This window comes from Hibiscus syriacus, unplaced genomic scaffold (assembly GCF_006381635.1).
Source record: "Hibiscus syriacus cultivar Baekdansim isolate YM2019G1 unplaced genomic scaffold, ASM638163v2 tig00110299_pilon, whole genome shotgun sequence".
In the NCBI taxonomy this organism is placed as follows: domain Eukaryota; kingdom Viridiplantae; phylum Streptophyta; class Magnoliopsida; order Malvales; family Malvaceae; genus Hibiscus; species Hibiscus syriacus.
In genome coordinates, this window is record NW_024062668.1 from 239,912 (window position 1) to 260,755 (window position 20,844).

At 36.1% G+C, this 20,844-nt stretch overlaps 3 protein-coding genes and 1 pseudogene across 3 annotated transcripts; 1 reads left to right on the forward strand and 3 right to left on the reverse strand.

The window, feature by feature from the left end:
- Positions 1 to 872: 872 nt before the first annotated feature.
- Positions 873 to 3,530, reverse strand: LOC120116507 (pentatricopeptide repeat-containing protein At5g11310, mitochondrial-like). Its single transcript, XM_039136981.1, has 2 exons — positions 2,985 to 3,530; positions 873 to 2,472 (listed from the first exon to the last, which is right to left on the reverse strand). The coding sequence occupies exons 1-2, from the start codon at positions 3,508 to 3,510 to the stop codon at positions 1,232 to 1,234; spliced, it is 1,767 nt and encodes a 588-aa protein (XP_038992912.1). The 5' UTR covers positions 3,511 to 3,530; the 3' UTR covers positions 873 to 1,231.
- Positions 3,531 to 4,175: 645 nt separating this feature from the next.
- On the reverse strand, positions 4,176 to 7,466 carry LOC120116508 (serine/threonine protein phosphatase 2A 57 kDa regulatory subunit B' kappa isoform-like). Its single transcript, XM_039136982.1, has 3 exons — positions 7,229 to 7,466; positions 5,927 to 7,087; positions 4,176 to 4,669 (listed from the first exon to the last, which is right to left on the reverse strand). The coding sequence occupies exons 2-3, from the start codon at positions 7,076 to 7,078 to the stop codon at positions 4,313 to 4,315; spliced, it is 1,509 nt and encodes a 502-aa protein (XP_038992913.1). The 5' UTR covers positions 7,079 to 7,087; positions 7,229 to 7,466; the 3' UTR covers positions 4,176 to 4,312.
- A 1,029-nt stretch (positions 7,467 to 8,495) lies between these two features.
- LOC120116579 lies at positions 8,496 to 11,427 on the reverse strand (annotated as a pseudogene).
- A 3,739-nt stretch (positions 11,428 to 15,166) lies between these two features.
- Positions 15,167 to 20,799, forward strand: LOC120116510. The gene is made up of 4 exons (XM_039136983.1): positions 15,167 to 16,834; positions 17,110 to 18,867; positions 19,407 to 19,632; positions 19,718 to 20,799. The coding sequence occupies exons 1-4, from the start codon at positions 15,191 to 15,193 to the stop codon at positions 20,296 to 20,298; spliced, it is 4,209 nt and encodes a 1,402-aa protein (XP_038992914.1). The 5' UTR covers positions 15,167 to 15,190; the 3' UTR covers positions 20,299 to 20,799.
- The last annotated feature ends 45 nt before the right edge of the window (positions 20,800 to 20,844 follow it).

The window sequence follows — 20,844 nt, forward strand, 5'->3', positions numbered from 1 at the left end:
AGAAAGAAATGAACAATTTTTATGATCAAAGAACCTTTCCTCCCACCACCGATAACCAGTGGTCTAATGAAATGAGACACTAGATCCTTAAGCAAGGTCAAGGGTTCGAATCTTAATATTGTGAATGGAGCAATTAGGTTGGGAGGATCGCCCCCATAATGGGTCAATGCAATACTCGATCTGATTAGTCAATTAATACATTGGATATACTTCTAAGGGTGCGTTTGGTTCACGGAATGTAAGATTACCAGTGGGAATGTAAGATTACCAGTGAATAAGATTACTGAGAATGTTGTATTTTGTGTTTGGTTGGTTTAGCAGGAATATAAGATTATCGTGTTTGGTTAAAGAAATAAAAGATTATTGGAATGTATATTTGACCAAATTGTCCTTATTATATATTTTTTTTAACAAGTTGAAAAATATTTATATATTTTCTTTAAAAAAATTAAATTCATAAAATTTATATAATTTTTTTTTTACAAAATTGAAAATATAAAAATGTTTAATGAAAGGGTAAAATTTTATTTTAACCCTTGAACTTTATATAACATTTTAATTATATAATTTTTTTATAAATCTAAAATAGTTTAAGGATAAATTTGTAATTTAATCTTCGCAAAATTTTTATTATTCAATGACTGAAGAAGAATATTTTTGAAAGAAAAAAAATAAGGGCATTTTAGTCCAAAACGCCGGTAATCCAACAATACCTAAGGAAATGGAGGCAATGACATTCCCGGTAATATACCCAAAAAATTCACTATTAATATTCTTACATTACCGGGAATGGTATTCCCGGACTAACCAAACGAGAGAATGTGGATTCCATTCCTATGGGAATCTCACATTCCCCCATCCAAACACCCCCAAGTCAATTTCAAATAAAAACCCAAGCCCTCTGTGCATTCACTTGAGACCCTCCGGCTTGAACATCAAATCTTTTCAATCATGGTGTCTTCAACATCCCAGTAGGTGTAAAAATGGTATTGGTGGTAAATGGGAATGTTGTTTTCCCTAAAGAATTCGAGTCCTAACAGTTGTGTCTGCAGGGTATATGTACGTCATCAATAGACTAAGAAAAATTCTAAACAAATACTAACTTGTAATCACCAGACACTTCCACAATTACCAATGAATTTCCCCGAAGATGATAGAAGCCATCTAACACGGCTGCACCAAAATTCTCTTGAAGCCTGCTCCTTTGTTGTTGTTCCCTTGCTCTTAGGCCTTAACCATTCATACTTGTTTCTTTAGCTCTTTTCTTGATAATCTCAATCAACTGGCCTGCTCTTGATACAGCATTTCCGGATAAAGTTCGATGCTTAACGAGTTCTCTCGGATCATTACATGTTTTTAGCATATCAGACATCGCTTCAGCTTTCCGCATTATGGACGTCCTCCTTGCACGTGACGAGTCCTCGTCTCCGACATATGTATTGGGCAATTTTTTGGAAGAATGGACAGACCCCATCATATCACATAGTTTCCTAGCCATCTGAGTCATTCCCCTTTTCTTTAACTCGTTATTCATTCTCTCAAATGTGAGGTATTGTGGAACTATACCTCTTCGTATCATGTCCTCGAACTCTCCGAAAGCATCTTCAAACCTATGCATTTTGCAGAGCAAATGAACCAGCATGGTGCTCGAAGCCAAGTCCCTATCATATCCCCTCACCGTCATTTCTTTACTAACCTGAACAGCCAAATCCAACCTCTCCTCCTCGCACAGCAGCTTCAACAATAGCTGGTAAGTAAGTCGATCAGGAGTGTGACCGGACTGAATGATCTTTGTATAAAGGTTCATCGCTTCCTCGATTTTCCTGAATTTCGAGAAGTATCTAAAGAAATAATTGTAGGTCGTGGTGGTTGGGATGCAACCCCTGCTAATCATCATCTTAAGAACTTTACTAGCCCCTGCTAAATCTTTGGCCTTGCAATGACCTTTCACAAGAGAATTATACGTTGAAATATCAGGACCCGATTCACACAACAGAAATCGTTCCATCATCCCTAATGCCTCCTTTAATCTACCTTCTTCCCCAAGTGAATCGATGATCGGATTGTATACTTTTGAATTCGGATCCATTCCCGCTTCCTTCATTTCATCCACCAATTCCACTGCCCTCTCAACACGACGCATAGTACAGTATCCTTCTATAAGGGTACCGTATGTTACGACACTAGGCGGCACACCATTCTTTTTCATATCCGACCAGAGTCTTTCGGCATGCTTCAGCTTTCTCGACCGGAACCATCCATTCAATAGTATATTATAAACCTTGATTGATGGAACCCAACAAAGATCCGTCTCCTTTTTTCTAGTGAAATATTCTGATGCCACCCTAACATGCCCTTCCTTACATAGAGAATCCAACATTATTTCGAAAAGATTAGTTTTCTCATCAGAACTGCAAATTTGATCTAAACTGGTTACAAATTCAAACGTACGTATAGCAGCCTGAGCCATACCTGCATGATTGAATACTGCATAAACATCACTAGTACCAAAAGAACACTAATATTCAACCTTTTCCACTTAAACTGCAAACCAATTTCATATCATACAACTAGATGCATAAAAGGAAATATTTTTCATCCTACTATTTCTATCCCAAATATTTACCACACCAAATGCTTCAAAATTTCAGGGTCACCATCCTATACATCAATGGGGAACTTAAAGAAATTTAAAGCAGGTTTATTTTCTGATCATGTATTCAATTTAAGCAACCATGATAGCTTAATGATTCAAAAATAAGTCATATCTATGGATTTGTAAATTCATCATCAAATCAACGATAGAACTTGCCTTAAATGCATAAAAAAACTCAATTGGACGTCAATAATGCAAATAGTTGACACAGAAATAGAATGGGAAGGCTAGTAAAACAATTGGTCCATCAAGAATTCAAATTTTCAACATCAAACTTCTAGGAAAAAGCAAGTTCAAATCTTTTTATACAAAACATAAAGGAAATTACCTGATCGAGCGTACCGTCTGATCAAAATTACAAAGGTGTTGACGGAAACCAAATTGGAACCCTCCCTCCCATCATCACCAATCCGATCAAGAACCAAACTCCAGGCGTCCTCAAAGTTCCTAGCTTTACCAAGAACATTGACCATCGAGTCGAACAACGTTGCAGAGGATTCAAACCCAGGTTTCTTTTCGGCCCACAGAAATAAATCATGCAACAATCTTGGAGAAGAATCGAAGTGTTGGAATATTGCTTGGAGCATATCGGGATCTGGGTCTACCTCAGTTTTGTCGAGGGCGGAGTGGAGAGAAGAAGAGGAGGTAATGGTCGGGTCTCTGAGGAGATTGGTGATGATGAAAGCAGGGGTGGAGATTGGCTGAGGCCTGACATTGATGAAGGAAGAAGATGAAGAGTTGATTGGAGGATTTCGTTTTGAGGAAAGCCATGATTGATCGGAGAAGAATAGCTTCGGCAGATGAAGAACATTTAGAAGAGGCAATTGGCGTTGCTGCTGGAAGAGAGTCTTCATTCCTTTTGCTTACCTTGAAGAACTCGAGGTTTTAGGTGGGTTTTAATGATTTGCATTTGGGTAAAGTACCAAGAGAATTTGGAGATCCTTTTTTTAAGCCCATCAACTATATTACTTGAATAATTAATATGTTTTTATATTAAATAAAAATCATTAGTCGACTAAATATTAACACATTGTTAACATATCATTGTCACATGTTTATAATAACATGCGTTGATAGCTACTCAACTAATTGTTTTCATTTAATATTGATTATTTCAATTCAAAATTGGAATATTAAAGGACAAAATACTTTTTAAAAAAGGAAATAAAGTCTAAAATGATAATTCAAGTAAAGGGTTAAAATATTCTAAAAAATTGAAGACTAAAAATGACCGAGTAAACATTAGAGGTTAGTTTTCATTTTTCCACAACTGATCCAAAGGCATGCAAAGCTCAATCCAATCTTACAAGAAAATAGTGCTAATATAAAGTGGCAGGCATTGTGCATATGGTAATGGAGAGAATGTTTAACAAAATTAGTTGATACATAAACTTTGTATTAATCACTGCATGGACCTCCCCATCACCTTTCCAAGGAAGCAATTAACATCCCATACAGCAGCATCGGATAATACATAGAAAACAAGTTACATTTCCCATACGGCTGCTAGAACAACATACAAAAAGGGAGAGAAAATCCCACCACCACCCCAAATGGAAGTCATTTGCCTACATTTCCCATTTCCCATTGTTATAAAAGGTGGGGGGCAAAAGGGTAAAACTAGAAGCAAGGGGAACCGACATTTTGGGAGGGCGGTTAATAGGCCGTTGGTGTTGCCAAAGGAGTTACCAGTACAGCGGTGTTTCCGGTTATTGGTTGGCGACTGGCTGCATTTTCTAGTCGTTCCCATGCTTCCTTCCGTTTCTCGGCTAATATGCTTAGCTTTTCTTCTTCCTCCTTAAAGTGAATATGGCAAGACATGAATAGTTGATCATCCATCTCCATGAACATCTTTCTGACATTTATTGTTAAGTTAAGCACTGCATGATTCCAATGATTCTGTGCATTCTTTTCCAAGGCTGGAAGTATGACGGGTAATATCACATGCCGGTTATGTGCGATTAAGTTTACAATTTGATCATTATTCCAAAAGAAAAGTGCCCTTTCAGCCACCTGAAACAAGCATGTTAATTAGAATAAAAACTTATAATCGTCTTCTCCACAACTCAAATTAACTAGAAGGCCAAGAAAAGTTTTAATGCCAATGAATTAAGCAATATTTAGATAAGGAAAGATATGATAACCTTATAGACTTGGAGAAACAAACAAAAGAAATTGCAATCAATAACTGAAGTTGAATAATTTTGGTTAGAGATGAAGGCATAGGCAAGCACATTGTCATTAAAGCCAAACGGATGGCTACGAACACCCATTAAGATAGTTTATAGACAACTTCTAGTCAGTTATTTTTCGTTGCATTAGGTAGAGAAATCTATTGCTATAAAAGATGCAGAAATCGCCCATAGCTTGTTAGATACAATGTCTATTAGCTGTTAAGTTGGATATTTATAAGACTGAACCAGGCATTATAAGCTCATTCTCATTAAAACCAACAAGAAGGATATCAACCCCGAGATCTAGACATTATGCAAGTTACTAAATCAAGGCCTACCCCAAAGTAATTCAGAGTTGTGCACATCTCTAATCAAACATGAAACAAAAATGTTACAAGGCCAACAATTAATAAAATTGATATGCCTCAATCATGAATAAATGCAACTAGAGTTACTTCACATTAATTAAAAATGACAGGGAACAGTTCACACAATTCAAAGAAAAGTCTAGTCATTGATTTTCTTAGGCATAATGCTAAAAATAGTCAATAACATTTATCAAAACAGTCATTTTAACCCTTATTCTTTTTTTTTGAAGCATTTTGGCTCCCGACGTTTCACTTTGGGATAAAAAGCTCCCTCTATAGATGAAAACTATTAGTTAACATAGGATTAATGTTCCAAAATAGGAGCCTTTTTAACCTAAATTGAAAGGTCAATGGCTAAAATGCCCCCTCAAAAAAAGAATAAGGGACAAAGTAATTATTCTGTCAAATGTTGGGGGCCAAAATACTCCAAAAAGTAGAATAGGGGGCAAAATGACCATTTTGGTAAACGTTGGGGGCTAATTTTGACATTATGCCATTTTCTTAACACATTAATAGATACATCTTTTAATGTGATATAGTAGAAAGTTTAGCACAAAAAAAAGAGTGAGATGGAAGGTGTAGGGCGTAATAGAAACTAGTAAAAAAGGTCGGTTCATAACCTTGGATAAAAGGAAGAAAAGAACATACTAAGCATGAGATCAGCAATTAAGGAAAATTGCACATTTAATGTCAGTCAATATATCCATATCCAGATATAAAGAAAATACCTGGAAATGGAAACTGTTAATGCAATAGCCTATCCGCCAGAACAATGGGACCATAACCTTTTGGAACTCCACCATGTTAATGGCTTCCAAAATCTCTTCCAACTCACCAAGAAACATCAACTCCTTCTGGCTGTTCGTTATGGGCCAGTATTTCAACAAACCCCTTATCACGGTACTGCACAACTTCGGCTCCTTCTCAATGAACTGAGTAACACAAAACGACAACTGCTGAAAGTAAACCCCCAAAGATTTTGGCTTGTGGAGAGGAATCAAAACCCTCCACAAGAAGATCTTATGTTCCTCCTTCAATGGCAAAGCAAATCCACTGATTATACTGCCAAAAATCTCCAGCAACTCAGAAATCCCATTATGTCTCTCCGTCTCAAAAACAAACCGGTAAAATATATTGCTTATAGCCTTCCGAATAAAAGGCCTATGGACCATGAACTTCCCATAAACCCTATGCAGTATAGTCTTCAAACAATCCCTTTCCCTTGGATCCTCCGAATCAAACAAGTCAAGCAATCTCAAAATAAAGGAATGATCTATATACTTTTTTGCTACTTTTGCATCAAGGCCTGAAGAGGCGATAAACTTAAGTAGCAAATCATACACAATTTGCAAATGTGGCCATGCTGGATCAAACATCGGCTCATCATCATCATTTTCACCACCATTACTTGCAGTAGACCGATAATTAGGTGGGAAAACTCTAAACAAATTCACAGCACACATCCTACACATGGCTAAAATTGCAGGTTCGCTAAATCTAACGTTCCCAGACACAAAATCCAAAAGCTCAAGCAAAGTTTGTCTTTTAACATCTTTCTCAACTAAATTTTTAGTCGGGTCAGTGAAATCGAAAGTTACACAACACAGGCTAACTTTACTCACAAAAAGATTCATCCTCTCCGAACTGGGAACATCTTTGAACGGCAACAATGGCTCGATTCCCGCCACAACACTTGCAGGAAAAACAGCTGATGATGTCCGTTTTGGAGCACAGGGACGGGCAGAACCCGAATTCAAGCTGTTGGATCGGTGTGGTTGCGGGGTGGACCCCGCTGTTGTGCATGAGTTCGACCGAGCAAGCTCAGGCGAGTCCGATTTCCCCGATTTTCGAGGGAGCTTACTGAGGAATTGCCTTAGCATTGCAGATTTTATAGGAACGAGAACTAAAACAAAAAGGGAAATCTAAAACAAAGACCGAAAGGGGTACTAAAACGAAAACAACCACATTGTCCTGGGACTAATCTGGTGAATTACTAACACAATGTTGGAAACAAATATGGAAACCCTAACCCTAGATTTTGTTGACAGATCTGGGGGAGAAAGAAAAGCGTTTAGATCAACACAAAGCAGTGAAACGGGTTCTATAAGAGTGGTAAAAAGGAGAACATTTTTCAATCACATACATTTTCCCCAAAATAAAAGCACAAAGAACAAATTTCACAACTATCAATTAAAAAAAATTACAAACAAAAAAGAACTGAGAAAAAAAGACAGATAAATTTAGATGATGGATCGGAATCTCATTACTCTGAAAGGATTGCAAATTTATGTAAGAAACTTTCCCGAAGATTTCTTGAGAGAGTGGGAAACTGGGTGTTTGTAGAGAAGGTAAGAAGAAAGAGAAGCTGATTGCTTTTTTGAAATTTCCTTTTTTGTTTGTTGTAGATCTATTATATATGAAAATTCTAATTTTATACTTTTTTTTAATTAATCTAATTTTATACTTTAATTCTTAAAAAAAATAGTAGTAGGAGTAACTTTTAACGTTCACTTTTTTAGGTTTAAATATATATTTTCTAAGCAGCTTGGTTTTAAAGAAATTTTATTTCTATATTAGTATTTCAACTTTGATTTTATTTATTATTTTAACATTTTATTTTTATCAAATGATGATATAAAATTATTTTAAAATATTTTTTTAAAACTGTAATTAAAATTCTAATTTAATAATAAATTATCTTAAGGTCGCACCATGTTATCAGTCGCTGCACCAAACAATGTGATACGAACCTAATTATTCTTGCGTCAGGTATTAAAAACCTCAACAATCCCTTCTACAACAATTGTTGGTGTCTTTGAATCCATTAGGTATCTTCCATAGTAAAAATAATGTCATCATTTATAAAGAATTTATGTTCGAACAACTATGTCTGTAAGAGGTGTATATATTGTCAATAACTGATAAAAATTCTACACACATATTATTTTATAATCATCCTATAGTATTCTAAAAGAAAAACAACTCTTCTTGCTCCTCGATGACGTAATAAATTTTCATACTCCAAATTACATTAATGTACATGTTACACACATAAAAACAATCATAACCCACACATCTAAATCAATAATCATAAGCCACACGTCTAAATCAACGCATGCTCAAGCAAAATGTAAACATGAAGTAACGAAAACCAATTACAATTTTTATGTAAAACTATATACGATTTTGCATGTAAACTGCAAATTGAGCTTTCTTCACCAAACACAAAAGCCCCCAAAAGCAGAGTATGGGGAATCAGAGGCAAGCAGCAGCATTCATCTATACAACCTTCAAATGTTATATAGGCCATTCACCAAAGATCCCTACTTGTGTATACTTTGTATCCGCAAACACGAACACGCAAAGAAGAAAGAAAGAGAAAGGAATACCACTAGAATGCTTTGATAAAGTCAACGGGGGCTTTTCAGTGCCACGGGTTATAGAATCAAGTAAAGCGTTGTTATAAGGCAGATTATGGGAAAAGAGTGAGGAATGTTCAAACCAAGCAGTCTCATTGCTATGATTAACATCTTTAGCTTTAATGTTATAATTTGCCTCCCTTCTCATGAGAGGTATGTATGATGCTGCATAGGGATTCAACAAAGAAGTTACTAGCTTCATGCCTTTGCGGAGTAAGAAAACTGATCATTTAGACAAAAGAAGAAAAACCTATGAGAGCTCCAAAGAATGACTATATAACTTCATTTCCAAAAGAAGAATCCGCAGAAGAAAAGGGTTATATGGGTTGAAACAATTAACAATAGTATAGTGAAAGAACCATTAGCATTAGCATATCAAAATTTATATCTCATAAGAACCATTAGCATATCAAAATTTATACAACTATAAATACTCAACACGAATTGCCAGGTCTACAACAAACAACGAAAATGGGTACTGGGTACTATTATAGTATTAAATTGCAGCCCCAACGCTATATAACGGACGCATCGTAACAATTTTCAATATCACCGCGATACCGCAAACCACATCCTCGACATAAAAACATCCACAACCACAACTGCAATTTAGTACTATGGGTACTATTCACATCTGAAACAGGTTCGTTTCTGATTATGGTAACATCCACTATTAATGTATAATGTCAGTTCTAACATGCAAATTAGTTTAGTTTGTCGATATTATCAATAACTTTTGACAGCCACACCAGGTCGATATCATCAATAACTTTTGACAGTCACTCCCGAAGTACAAAACTCTGATGCATACTCGGGATCAAATATGTAAACTCTGCTAAGCTTAAGCCTACATTTTAAAAGCCTTAATAAACTATTTGGTCAAACTTAGCTTAATCAATTTCATCAATGATCATATGCTAATAGGACTTCCAAACAAGATAAACACGAACAGCAATTAGTAGAAGTCTATAACACTACAAACTACATAAAACAGCTCATATAGCAATTGATATATTACTAAAAAAATAAATTCGTATTTATTCAGAGAGAGAGAGAGAGAGAGAGAGAGAAACCTGATTGCTATCTCTCCGTGCTGAGAAACCAGAGTAGCTAGCTGGTTGAAGATGGTACCTAGCTCATGAATAGTGGATTCCACATTTTAAAGAGCTTCAGCCCTGCTCTGCATGTAACTGTCTTGCAAGGGAACCATTTGTTGCTGTTGTTGCTCCTGCTGCTGGAGCAATGGTTGACTGTCCCCATCCATCTGCTTTCTATACAATTAAGAACTAGAGATGAGTTTCACTAGTCTACAGAATTACAACTTGATATAGTTCATATAAGAGTTGAATCCAGGTAGACAAAAAAAAGTCAACAACATTTTATTGAAATGAAAATAAATAAAAGCAAATTCAACATCATTCAACCACCAAAAACAATGAATGCACTGCACGCACATGAACAAAAGATAATGTGGCTATTCTGGAAGTAAGAACAGCACTATACAGTTGTCAAATACGGCTAAAAGCATACACGATCGATTTTAAGAAACGTTTCATGAGAACTAAATAACAAATTATGCAGGGATGGCAGCAACTCGGATATATGCAATTTCTGTAAAATATGAATCCGCAAATCTGCTTTAAAATCTGAATCTGTTTATTATCTACATTAAATCTGAATATTACTATCCAACTCTAAATCCACATTAATTATTTGTCAGATTTCCAAATCCACTAAATATTCTCATTTAGTAAGTAAAATAATATTTAAATAAAAATTTAAAATCAAGGTGGGTATAGATTCGGATATCAGAATCCATTATCCAAACAAATAAAGCAGATCAGGATTATCCATTATCTGCAAAAGTAAGCAGAGTCAGATAATGGATATTCGAGAGTTAATATCCGCATCTGCGCCGAATCTGTTGTGACTGGTGAATGGTAATTAGAATGTTCAAATTTGAATACCATTTGAATCCACAAAATCCAAATCTGCAAAAAGCATGTTAGGTATCGGAAAATATCTGAAAGTGCACAATCCATTGCCATCCCTGAAATTATCGTCGAACAAACTTGGGGGTCCCTACAGAAAATTCATGACCAAATGGGCTAAACTATTTTCTCCAGTTAATGAGTCATATGTATATCACTTGCACAAAAAAAGAAAAAAGGAAGTCATGGGTATATTTATGCAAAACATTTGATAAGCCATTACCTGGGAAACAATTGAGACGAAGATGCAGAACCATTAGCCCACTGAGGAAGGCTCTTTGAAGCTCCAGTTGCTGATTTGGCAGCCAGGGGGCGCTGACGTATAAAGGATTTGGAGAATCCTTTGAAGCAGTAGAGAAAATAGCTGTCTTCTGTTCTCATGTACCTTTAAATTCTGTACAAGGCAATTCAATTACCATATATTGTAAAAGGATGTGTTACCAGAGACATAACATGAAGGAATAGTAGTAAAATAACTGCAAGTGAACTAAGTGAGCAAACAAAAACACACGGCCTTACCTCTGTTCGCATGGTGAGTACTTCTTTGAACTCTTTTGTAGCACTCATCAAGCGATTCTTCAAGTCATCTACGACTGTGGTTGAATGGCTAGACGTATCACTAGAGACACTACCTTCATTTCTAGAATTGCAAAAAGGCTGAAGATCTACCACTGCAGAATTAAGTGCAGTGATATCCTGCTTTATAAAAGCAGTGAGCTCTTGGATTTCCATTGTAGGGTCATCAAAAACTGAAGTCCTCTTGGCCACTGCAAAGTAAACAAAATACAGGATTTCTTTATCATATTGAATGAAGAATATGTGGGATCATAGCAACTTTGACAACAACATCCATGACAAACTGCTACAACATCGTCTGTTTATCTTCTCCTACAATCAGTCATTGATGGTTGAGCAAAATGGATTTCACCAACTTCAAATGCAACAATAGTAAAATCTAAACCAAGATGGGATCTTTTTCTACTTCAATTCTAATTGACAGACCCTAACATTTGTTATTTCAATTCCTATCAGACCACAGACAGAAAAGGAAAAGGAGAGGCACAGAGCTGCAGAAGCATGGTTTGAAGTTCTGTTATTAATATTTTAACTTTTTTCTTGTAATTATTTTTTTATTTATTAATTTAAGATAAATTAGAATCTTAAGATTACCCCTGATATTTTAGTACTCGAATTCGATACCTCAAGAAATAATAACAATTTTTTTTATCTATGAAATCAATTGATTTGTGTTTTTCTTGTCATAACCAAAATAGCATATAAAAAATACCGTAATATTATAAACAAATATTGGAATTGGTTAAGTGGTTAATTTTTTAATAATCAATGAAAATTAGATATTATATGAATTAAAAAAATTTAAAAAAATCCTTACATCATGTAGTGACATATGTCATCATTTAATTAAATATTATTTTTTTTAAAATAAATTAAATTAAATATTAATTGATAGAATATGTAAGTATTGAAGACAAAATGTATAAATATACTATTTTTTTATAACCATATCACCTCCTTCATTAAATGTTAACGGTATTGAATCAAAGAAAAAAAAAACGGATTGGCAGCACTTCAATAGTTAAATGATCTTATTGACAAAATTAAAAGATTAATGTTTAAAATAAAAATGAGAAATAATTAGATGGCCATACGTATAGTTTACCCTCCTTATTTCAATGAAATCTAATATATAATTTACAGTGGAGATCATTGAATTTAACTTCAATTTTTACTTGTAAAGTTTTAAATTTAATTTAATTACAACACTCATTTTTTTGTTAATGATGAATTAAATTATCCATACTAAAATTATTAAATAATTTTAAAGAAAACTACACGTTTATCAACTAAATTATTATATTTGTTCCGTCTTTACATTTAAATTTTATTTTTTTAAAATTATATATAATATTTAATTTAAGTTTTAATTTAATACTCATCGTTAAAAACTCGACATCAATGACGTAAAATTAGTTTTCCTTTTATGATGTTTCACACGTATATATACATAATACTTTTCCTCTCCCTCTAACCTCTCTTCTAATACCATGGACAAACCTCACTTTCTCTGCAACTGCTTTTTACTAGTTTTCTTTTCTGAATCTTTTCTCTTCTTCTCTTCATCTAGAAATGATCTTGGGTTGCTGAGAACCTACACTCAAAGCAATGGCATTGATGGAAGGCAAGGAATTCCAAAACGTCTCGTTCTTGATTTTGGACCATTTCTAGTGAAACATCTTGATTCACATTTTGCCAAATATTGGTTCTGATGCACATTAGAAGCACCAGAGTTCCTTTTTGATCATCTTAAGTTAGATAAAATATCGACATCAACTGTGCGTTGATCATTCTAATTCTCTACCGGTGTTTTATATCAATGGTTAGTTGTACAAGTGATCAAAGCTCGTATCGATTCAAAAAAATATTTATATATATATATATATATCATACATAGTTATAAAAAGTTGTTTAAATTAAATTAAAATAAATTAGTATTATATTATTATAACTATTTATAATTAAATTTAAATAAAAATAAAAACAATTTAACTATACTGAATATTTATAAAACTCAAAAAATTTCAAATAATATTTATGTTATAAAATAAAACTAGTCAATATTAATTAAAAAACTTTTAATTTGACTCAACTTTTTAGTGCTCGCTCTGATTAGCCGGTCCATTTAACAATTAATTGAACTTTTTTATTTTCACCACGTCACTCTGACGCCCAACGACAGCAAACTCGCGGTTATAAGTCTAAATACGTGGCACTGCTCACATATTACCCCGCCACGTGTTCACAAAAAAGCGAGTTCTCTTCACGTGTCATTCTAGCGAGTGACTTTTCTCACTTGCATAATGGCGCCTACTAAACTCAAAATCCTGGTGGCATTGTTGCTATTTCTTCTAAACATTAGGGCTATTTACCTAATAGAAAATGGAAATGTGGAATAAAACCTTTTCATTTCCATTCCAATCTACCGATTTGAGCAAATAGAGCTGCTTAACTATCCCACATCTCTGATATTAATTCAAGATCTTGACCGTCCACTTTCAGAATTGCCGATCGTGGCCGCTCCTTAATCTCCTTGTTTTCCACGAAAATATCGATCCGTATTAATTAATCAGGCAACTTTAAAACAAGATCCCCACCGCAAGTTTTAAATCCGACAGTTAATAAATTGCCACGTAGCTGAATCGAGAAGCCAAGTTTAGCATACATTTTACCAATATTTTCCATTTTCTGATTTGGTTACTCTCGTGAAACCGAAAGAAACTCTAGACTCATCCCGTCTCTCATGGTAAAAAATATAAAATAAAAATAAAAATAAAAAGAATTTCAGAAAACAAAATTTATCTTGAAATTATTATTTTTTTAAAAAAATCGACAAATCTATTAGGGATTTAGGGTTCCAACTCGCAATCCCTAGATTCTAACCCTAGCCTAAACTCGTACTCTTGATATCCACGATTCGGCGGAGAAATTGGTGTTCTTTTTTTGCACCGATCCAGGTAAGTAATGCATTTTAGTTCGTTTTCTTTTCTAATTGTTTGATTTGTTGAATAAGTAAACTGAATAAATGGGATATTGAGATTGATCGCTGAATTTATGGGAAATTTGAGGGATTTTTCATTTTTCTCGTTTTTTAGGTGCAATTTTGGTTTTACAGATCTGAAACATGTGTGATGTGAATGTGAAAATTGGGAGATTCAGTTTTTCCTGTTTGGATTAAGGGTTCGTTGATGGAAAATAGAATAGGAAACTCTCATGGAGCGGAAATTCCTAAGAAATCAAGATCTCTGGATCTTAAGAGTTTGTACAAATCTGGTGATTCAAAGGAGTCTTCTAAGAATAGGAGTTTGAAGAGGAAAGAAAGTTCACAAGAGTGTGATGGTGAGAAGAGGAGTAATAATAATTCCAAGAGAAAGAAGAGTAGGAAATCTCTTCCTCTCAGTAGTTTTAGAACCGTCCATGATAGCAATAGTAGCAAGAGTTTTACTGAAGTGTATAATGGTGGATTCAGTTCAAGATTGCATGATCCAGGAAGTTTGAATGAGTTGAGCTTGAGTCAGAAATCAAAGAACGGTAGCAGTACTGATGAGGCTCCAGCTAGTTTGGGTAACAATGGTACAAGGATCCCAAAGCGAAAGCGGCGGTTTGTGGGGTGGAGCAAATTTGAGGATGGTCAAGTGTTGAAGTTGGCAGGGCGATCTAATAGTAAAGAAGTTGGTAATGAGGAAGTGAAGTTAGCTAGTGAAGACTCTGGCACTCAGAATGAGTCTTTGAAGGTTAAACAGGAGAAGATTATTGATGATTTTAAGGAGAACCGGAACAGTGTGTCAAGTTCAATTCAGCATTTGAAGGAAGAAGTTGGTATTGCTGGTTACTCAGCTGTAAATAATGACGGGGACTTTTGCAAAAAAAATCACGGAGGAAGCCTAGGAAGAGGAAGGATTCAGTAAAGGGTGATAAAAGTGTTGCTAACAAGGCTGAGAGTTCAGTAGAGGCTTGTGATGTCTTTCAAGAAGATGACGAGAATCTTGAAGAAAATGCAGCAAGGATGTTATCATCACGGTTTAACCCAAGCTGTACTGGCTTTTCTTCAAACAGCAAAATTACTGTGTCACCATCTGAGAATGGATTATCTTTTTTTACATCTTCTGGTCAGAATGCTAGTCCCTGGTCTAAGAATTTGTCTGGCTCTGAATCTGCTTCTGCTGATGCTTCTGGTAGGATATTGAGACCACGGCAAAGTCATAAAGAGAAGGCCAACTCATGGAGAAGGCGCCATTTTTATGAAATTTTCTCTGGAGACTTGGATGCGCACTGGGTGTTAAATCGAAGGATCAAGGTGTTCTGGCCTTTGGACAAGAATTGGTATTATGGCCTTGTCTACGACTATGACAAAGAGAGAAATCTTCATCATGTAAAATATGATGACTGTGATGAGGAATGGATAGATTTACGGAATGAGAGATTTAAACTCTTGCTTTTTCCTAGTGAACTTCCCTATGAGTCTCAACGGAAAAGATCTCGGCGAGATAGAGGTTCTGATGATAGAATCAAGAATGTGAAGCTCAACAAAGAGAAGGGTAAGAAAAATTTCATGACAGAAGATGACAGTGTTAACGGGAACTATATGGATTCTGAGCCCATCATCTCCTGGTTGGCTCGCTCCAGTCATCGTGTCAAATCCTGCCCTTTGCGTTCCGCGAAGAGACGGAAACAATCTGTTTTATCTCTTAGTTCTCCTAGCCAACAATGTTTGTGTAATGATGCTGAAGATGAAAATGGTGGTCTCTATGGAGGTCCATTGAAGGGAAGTAAAGTTAAAATTTTCAACACCACTGCATTGTCGGACAGACCTGTTGATAGTAGAAGGGTTGAGGATTCTTCCTTGGATAGCACTAGTTACCCCAACAAAAAACATCCTATTGTATATTTTAGAAGGCGTTTTCGCAAGATGGATAAAGTATTGTGTCAGGCTTCTAAAAGCAATTGTATTGGCAGTAATGTGTCTGAATCTATCACATCCCTTGGCTGTGTTGATGAATTTCAGGATTTGAGTGGACTTGATGCTTGCGTGGGATGGTTGGATCCTGAACGAGATTTGTTGCTTAGTGATAATGCAGGGCAGTTACAGTTAAATATTTCATTGATACATTCAAAACAGTTCAGGTTTGGGTTGAGCGCCCCTGTGCTATCTGTCTCAAATAACTTATTTGGTACAAATGGCCTTTGGCTGCTTCGGACTTTATTTTTACTGCAGTGTGGAATGGTGATGACTGTCTGGGCAATGGTTCACTTGGAGATCCTTTTTGTTGATAATGAACTTGGATTAAGGTTTTTCCTGTTTGAAGGTTCCTTGAAAAAGGCTATAGCTTTTGTTTTCCAGGTCCTTATGGTATTTTATCGACCTACTGAGCAGGGGAAGTGTCCTGATCTGCAGTTGCCTATAACTTCAATCAGGTTCAAATTTTCTTGCTCTCAAGATCTTAGGAGGCAATTTGTCTTTGCTTTTTACAACTTCCATGAAGTGAAGCATTCAAAATGGATGTTACTGGACTATAAGCTGAAAAGACATTGTCTGCTTAATAGGCAACTACCTCTTTCCGAGTGCACTTGTGATAACATCAAGGCACTTCAGAATGGAACTAATCGGCTACTTGGTTCTCCTGCTTGCAAAGGCTCCTCAACAGTTGAGGTATGCTTGTTCTCCATGTGATTTTGGTGCTAAAACTTATGATTGCATGGAAATACTTAAGTTTATCTTTTGCTTTCCCCCCCTCGTCCATGCCTCAGAAAAAAACTCCATTTAGTTTTAGTTTTTAGTTTTTAGCTTTATGTTCTGTCATTTTTGGTTATTTAACTATCAACCATGAGCGCTGGTGAGTCTTACAATTGCCTTACAGTCATATTAATACTTTCCCTTTTTTGTGGCTGTATTAGATGGTATGAAATTTGTTTGTTATTGACCAGGGTTTAAGGAGGAGAAAGTATAGGCCAGGTATCAGCCGTATGGGTGTCTCCAAAGAATCTAGTTTTCTGGAAGTTGGCCAGTTTTCTTGCAATTCTGAGAAGCATAGAAATCTTCCTCAGTTTGCCCTTTCTTTTGGTGCTGCACCTACGTTCTTTCTTAGTTTGCATCTTAAGCTACTTATGGAACGTAGTCTTTCTTCCATCAGCTTTCGCGATCATGACTCCATTGAGCAACCAGGAACCTCTGGGAATATGTTGTTGGATGACAGTTGTAGTAGAGATGACTGTATGAACAATTCTGAAAATAGTGTAGAAAAAAATCTGAAGGATTCATTAAAGGATGTTGCTTTTGATGCTGAGTTAACAACTCTTGGTCTCTCTGTTTGCGGTAATGTATGCCTGGAAAAGTCCTCACAGAAGTGCAAAAATGGTGATCAAATCGTTGATGAAACTTCCGCTAGCTCTCATGAACCTGAAGAAATTGGAGCCATAGCCATTGGTTCATCAGAGAAGCAACAATGTGACATTTCAGTGTCTCAGCAACTTGTTTTGTCATCAAAGTCCCCAGTTGATGGTAATAAGAAGAATGGAAGCGGCTGTTCTGTTTTGAATGGTATTAGGGTTGAGATTCCACCCTTTGATCAATATGGAAAGCATGTTGACAGTGAATTACCCAGTACTCAACAGTCTACCGATTTGATTTGGAGTATGACGGGTGGCATTATCCCAAGTCATAATCCTACTGCTCCTAGAAGTACATGGCATCGAAATAGAAGTAGTTCATTGATTGGTTATCATGCTCATGGTTGGTCAGATGGAAAGGCTGATTTCTTCAACAGTAACTTTGGAAATGGACCTAAAAAGCCACGAACTAAGGTATCATACTCGATGCCCTTCGGAAGTTTAGATTACAGCTCAAAAAATAAAGGCCAGCAGCAGAGAGCCCTTCCTCACAAGCGAATTAGGAGGGCTAATGAGAAGAGATCATCTGATGTTTCTAGAGGCTCCCAAAGGAATTTGGAGTTACTATCTTGTGATGCAAATGTACTAATTACTATTGGTGACAGAGGATGGCGAGAATGTGGAGCGCAGGTTGCACTAGAGCTTTTTGATCATAATGAATGGAAGCTGGCTGTTAAAGTGTCAGGGTCTACAAGGTACTCTTACAAGGCACATCAGTTCCTGCAGCCTGGATCCACCAATCGTTTTACACATTCTATGATGTGGAAAGGAGGGAAAGATTGGATCTTGGAGTTCACAGACAGGAGTCAGTGGGCTCTTTTCAAGGAGATGCATGAAGAGTGCTACAACCGTAATTTTCGTGCTGCTTCTGTGAAGAACATTCCTATTCCTGGGGTTCGCTTAATAGAGGAATATGATGAAAATGCGACGGAAGTGACATTTGTTCGTTGTTCTCCAGAATATTTGCGCCAGGTTGAAACTGATGTCGAGATGGCTTTGGATCCATCCCGTGTTTTATATGACATGGATAGTGATGACGAACAATGGATTTCGAGAATTCGCAAATCTTCAGAAAGTGATATTGGCAATTCTTTGGAATTTTCTGATGACATGTTTGAGAAGGTTATGGACATGTTTGAGAAGGCTGCATATACTCAACAGTGCAGTCAGTTTACTTCTGAAGAAATCCAAGAGATCATGGCTGGAGTTGGGTCCGTGAACGTAATCACAGCAATCTATGGGTATTGGCAACAGAAGAGGCAGAGAGTTGGAATGCCTTTAATTCGTCATCTCCAGGTATCTTTTGAAAAACTTTGGTTTTCTTATTCATGCATATGTTTCTTTTAGTAAATGCTTTTTAGTTTTACTAGCAGATTGAATTGTCAACATCTTTTTGGTGCAAGGTCACCTGAAGTACTTGTTTCTGCACAGATGTATTCAGTAGTCTGAATGGTGTTCATTTATCGACTTATTCATATGTAATTTCTTCACAAACACATGTACTTTCCATCAAGATCATGGAAAGAAAAACAGAATCTTTGTTAATTATTGTTCAGTTATTTAACTAATTTTGTTTGTTTGTTTCTGTTATTTATTCATTTACTTCTTTTTTTTAAACCTAATTATTATGGAGTCTATGATAGGTTTATTGAATTGTATTCCATCTATTTCCTATCCTTTTTGAGAGCCTGAATATTTCTCAAATTCATCTTTCAAGGCTCTGATTTTACCTGACAATTTTACTATGTTACCGTGGTTTGTTTGTTCATGTGTTTTGTTTTCTTGAACATTTTATGACGTCAACTTATTTGAACAATATTTTGCTTTTTATTCAGCTGCCATTGTGGGAAAGGTACCAACAGCAACTGAGAGGGTGGGAGCAAGCAATGTCTAAAGGTAACTCTAAATCCATTGAGAAGCCACCCATGTTTGCTTTCTGTATGAAACCCCGGGGTCTGGAACTTCCGAATAAAGGGTCAAAGCATAGATCCCAGAGGAAAATTTCAGTTTCTGGTCAAAACCAACATGCCTTGGGAGATCACGAGGGTTGTCATTCCTTTGGTAAGTGTTCTTTACACTCACTTTACTCGTTTTTTTCTTTTTTATGTTTCCCTTTGCAAACTGAATTCATTTGTTGTCATTTCAGGCAGAAGATCAAATGGGTTCCTGTTTGGGGACGAAAAGTTTCTATATCATGCGCATAACTATGATTCTTTAGAATATTCTCCGCTGTCTCAAGTTTCACCGAGGTTATTTTCACCACGAGATGTTGGTAGCATGGGGTACTTCCCAATGGGCAGTGATAGGTTTGATAAGAATCATCTCCATAAACTTCAAAGAAGCAAGTCAAAGAAGTATGGCACTTTTCTTCCATCAAATGAAGCACAGATGGTGGATTCATACAATCAGAGGCTAATTGGCAAGAGAAATGGAATTCACAGATGGAACAGCGACTTTCTTCAGTGGCCAAGCCAGCGGCATTACCTTCCTGATGGCTTTCAAAGGCAGGGCCCGGAACAGTGGGATAATTCTGATATCGACGAGTTCACATTGCATGATGCATCTAGCGCAGCGCAGCATGCACTTAAAATGGCCAAGTTCAAGAGAGAAAAATCCCAGAGATTGCTTTTCAGAGCAGATCTTGCAATTCACAAGGCTGTGGTTGCTCTCATGACTGCAGAGGCAATTAAAGAATCTTCCAAGGACTTAAATGGTGATGATGGGTAGGAGAACGACCCGATGAAACTTGGAGTGTTGATTGAATGAAATTAGCCAGCACCATTCAGTTCTCGAGCTGATGAAATACGTAAAGAATCAAACATTCTTTTCCTCGAAATGGTGGCCCGGAGTTTTGATTGATTGAATAAGCATAAAAGTGCCAACACGAAAGCTGTGACCGGTATTTGCTTCTGCCACATATAGTTGCAGTTATTATGTGCCAAACTTCACAGCTCTACCGGCCTCCGTATTTTCTTTTTAATCCTCGCAACAGGTTACACAGTAGCACAACCGTTGTTTTGATTCTTCCTGTAGGTGGTGTATGGAATTTTGACAGGTGATATCTGTACAGATTTTTTTTTCTTTTCCGGTCCATGACCTCTTAGTTCGATCGCTTATTCGTCTTAGCCTCGATATGATCATATCACAGTAGCCCAGATTAGCTCAAATAATACAAGCATGTCTTTTGGAATCAAATTGATGTACCCCTATGCGATTGAAATGCTTGGAATTTGGCGCATTTGGTAGAGATATATGCATGAAAACAAAAGTCTA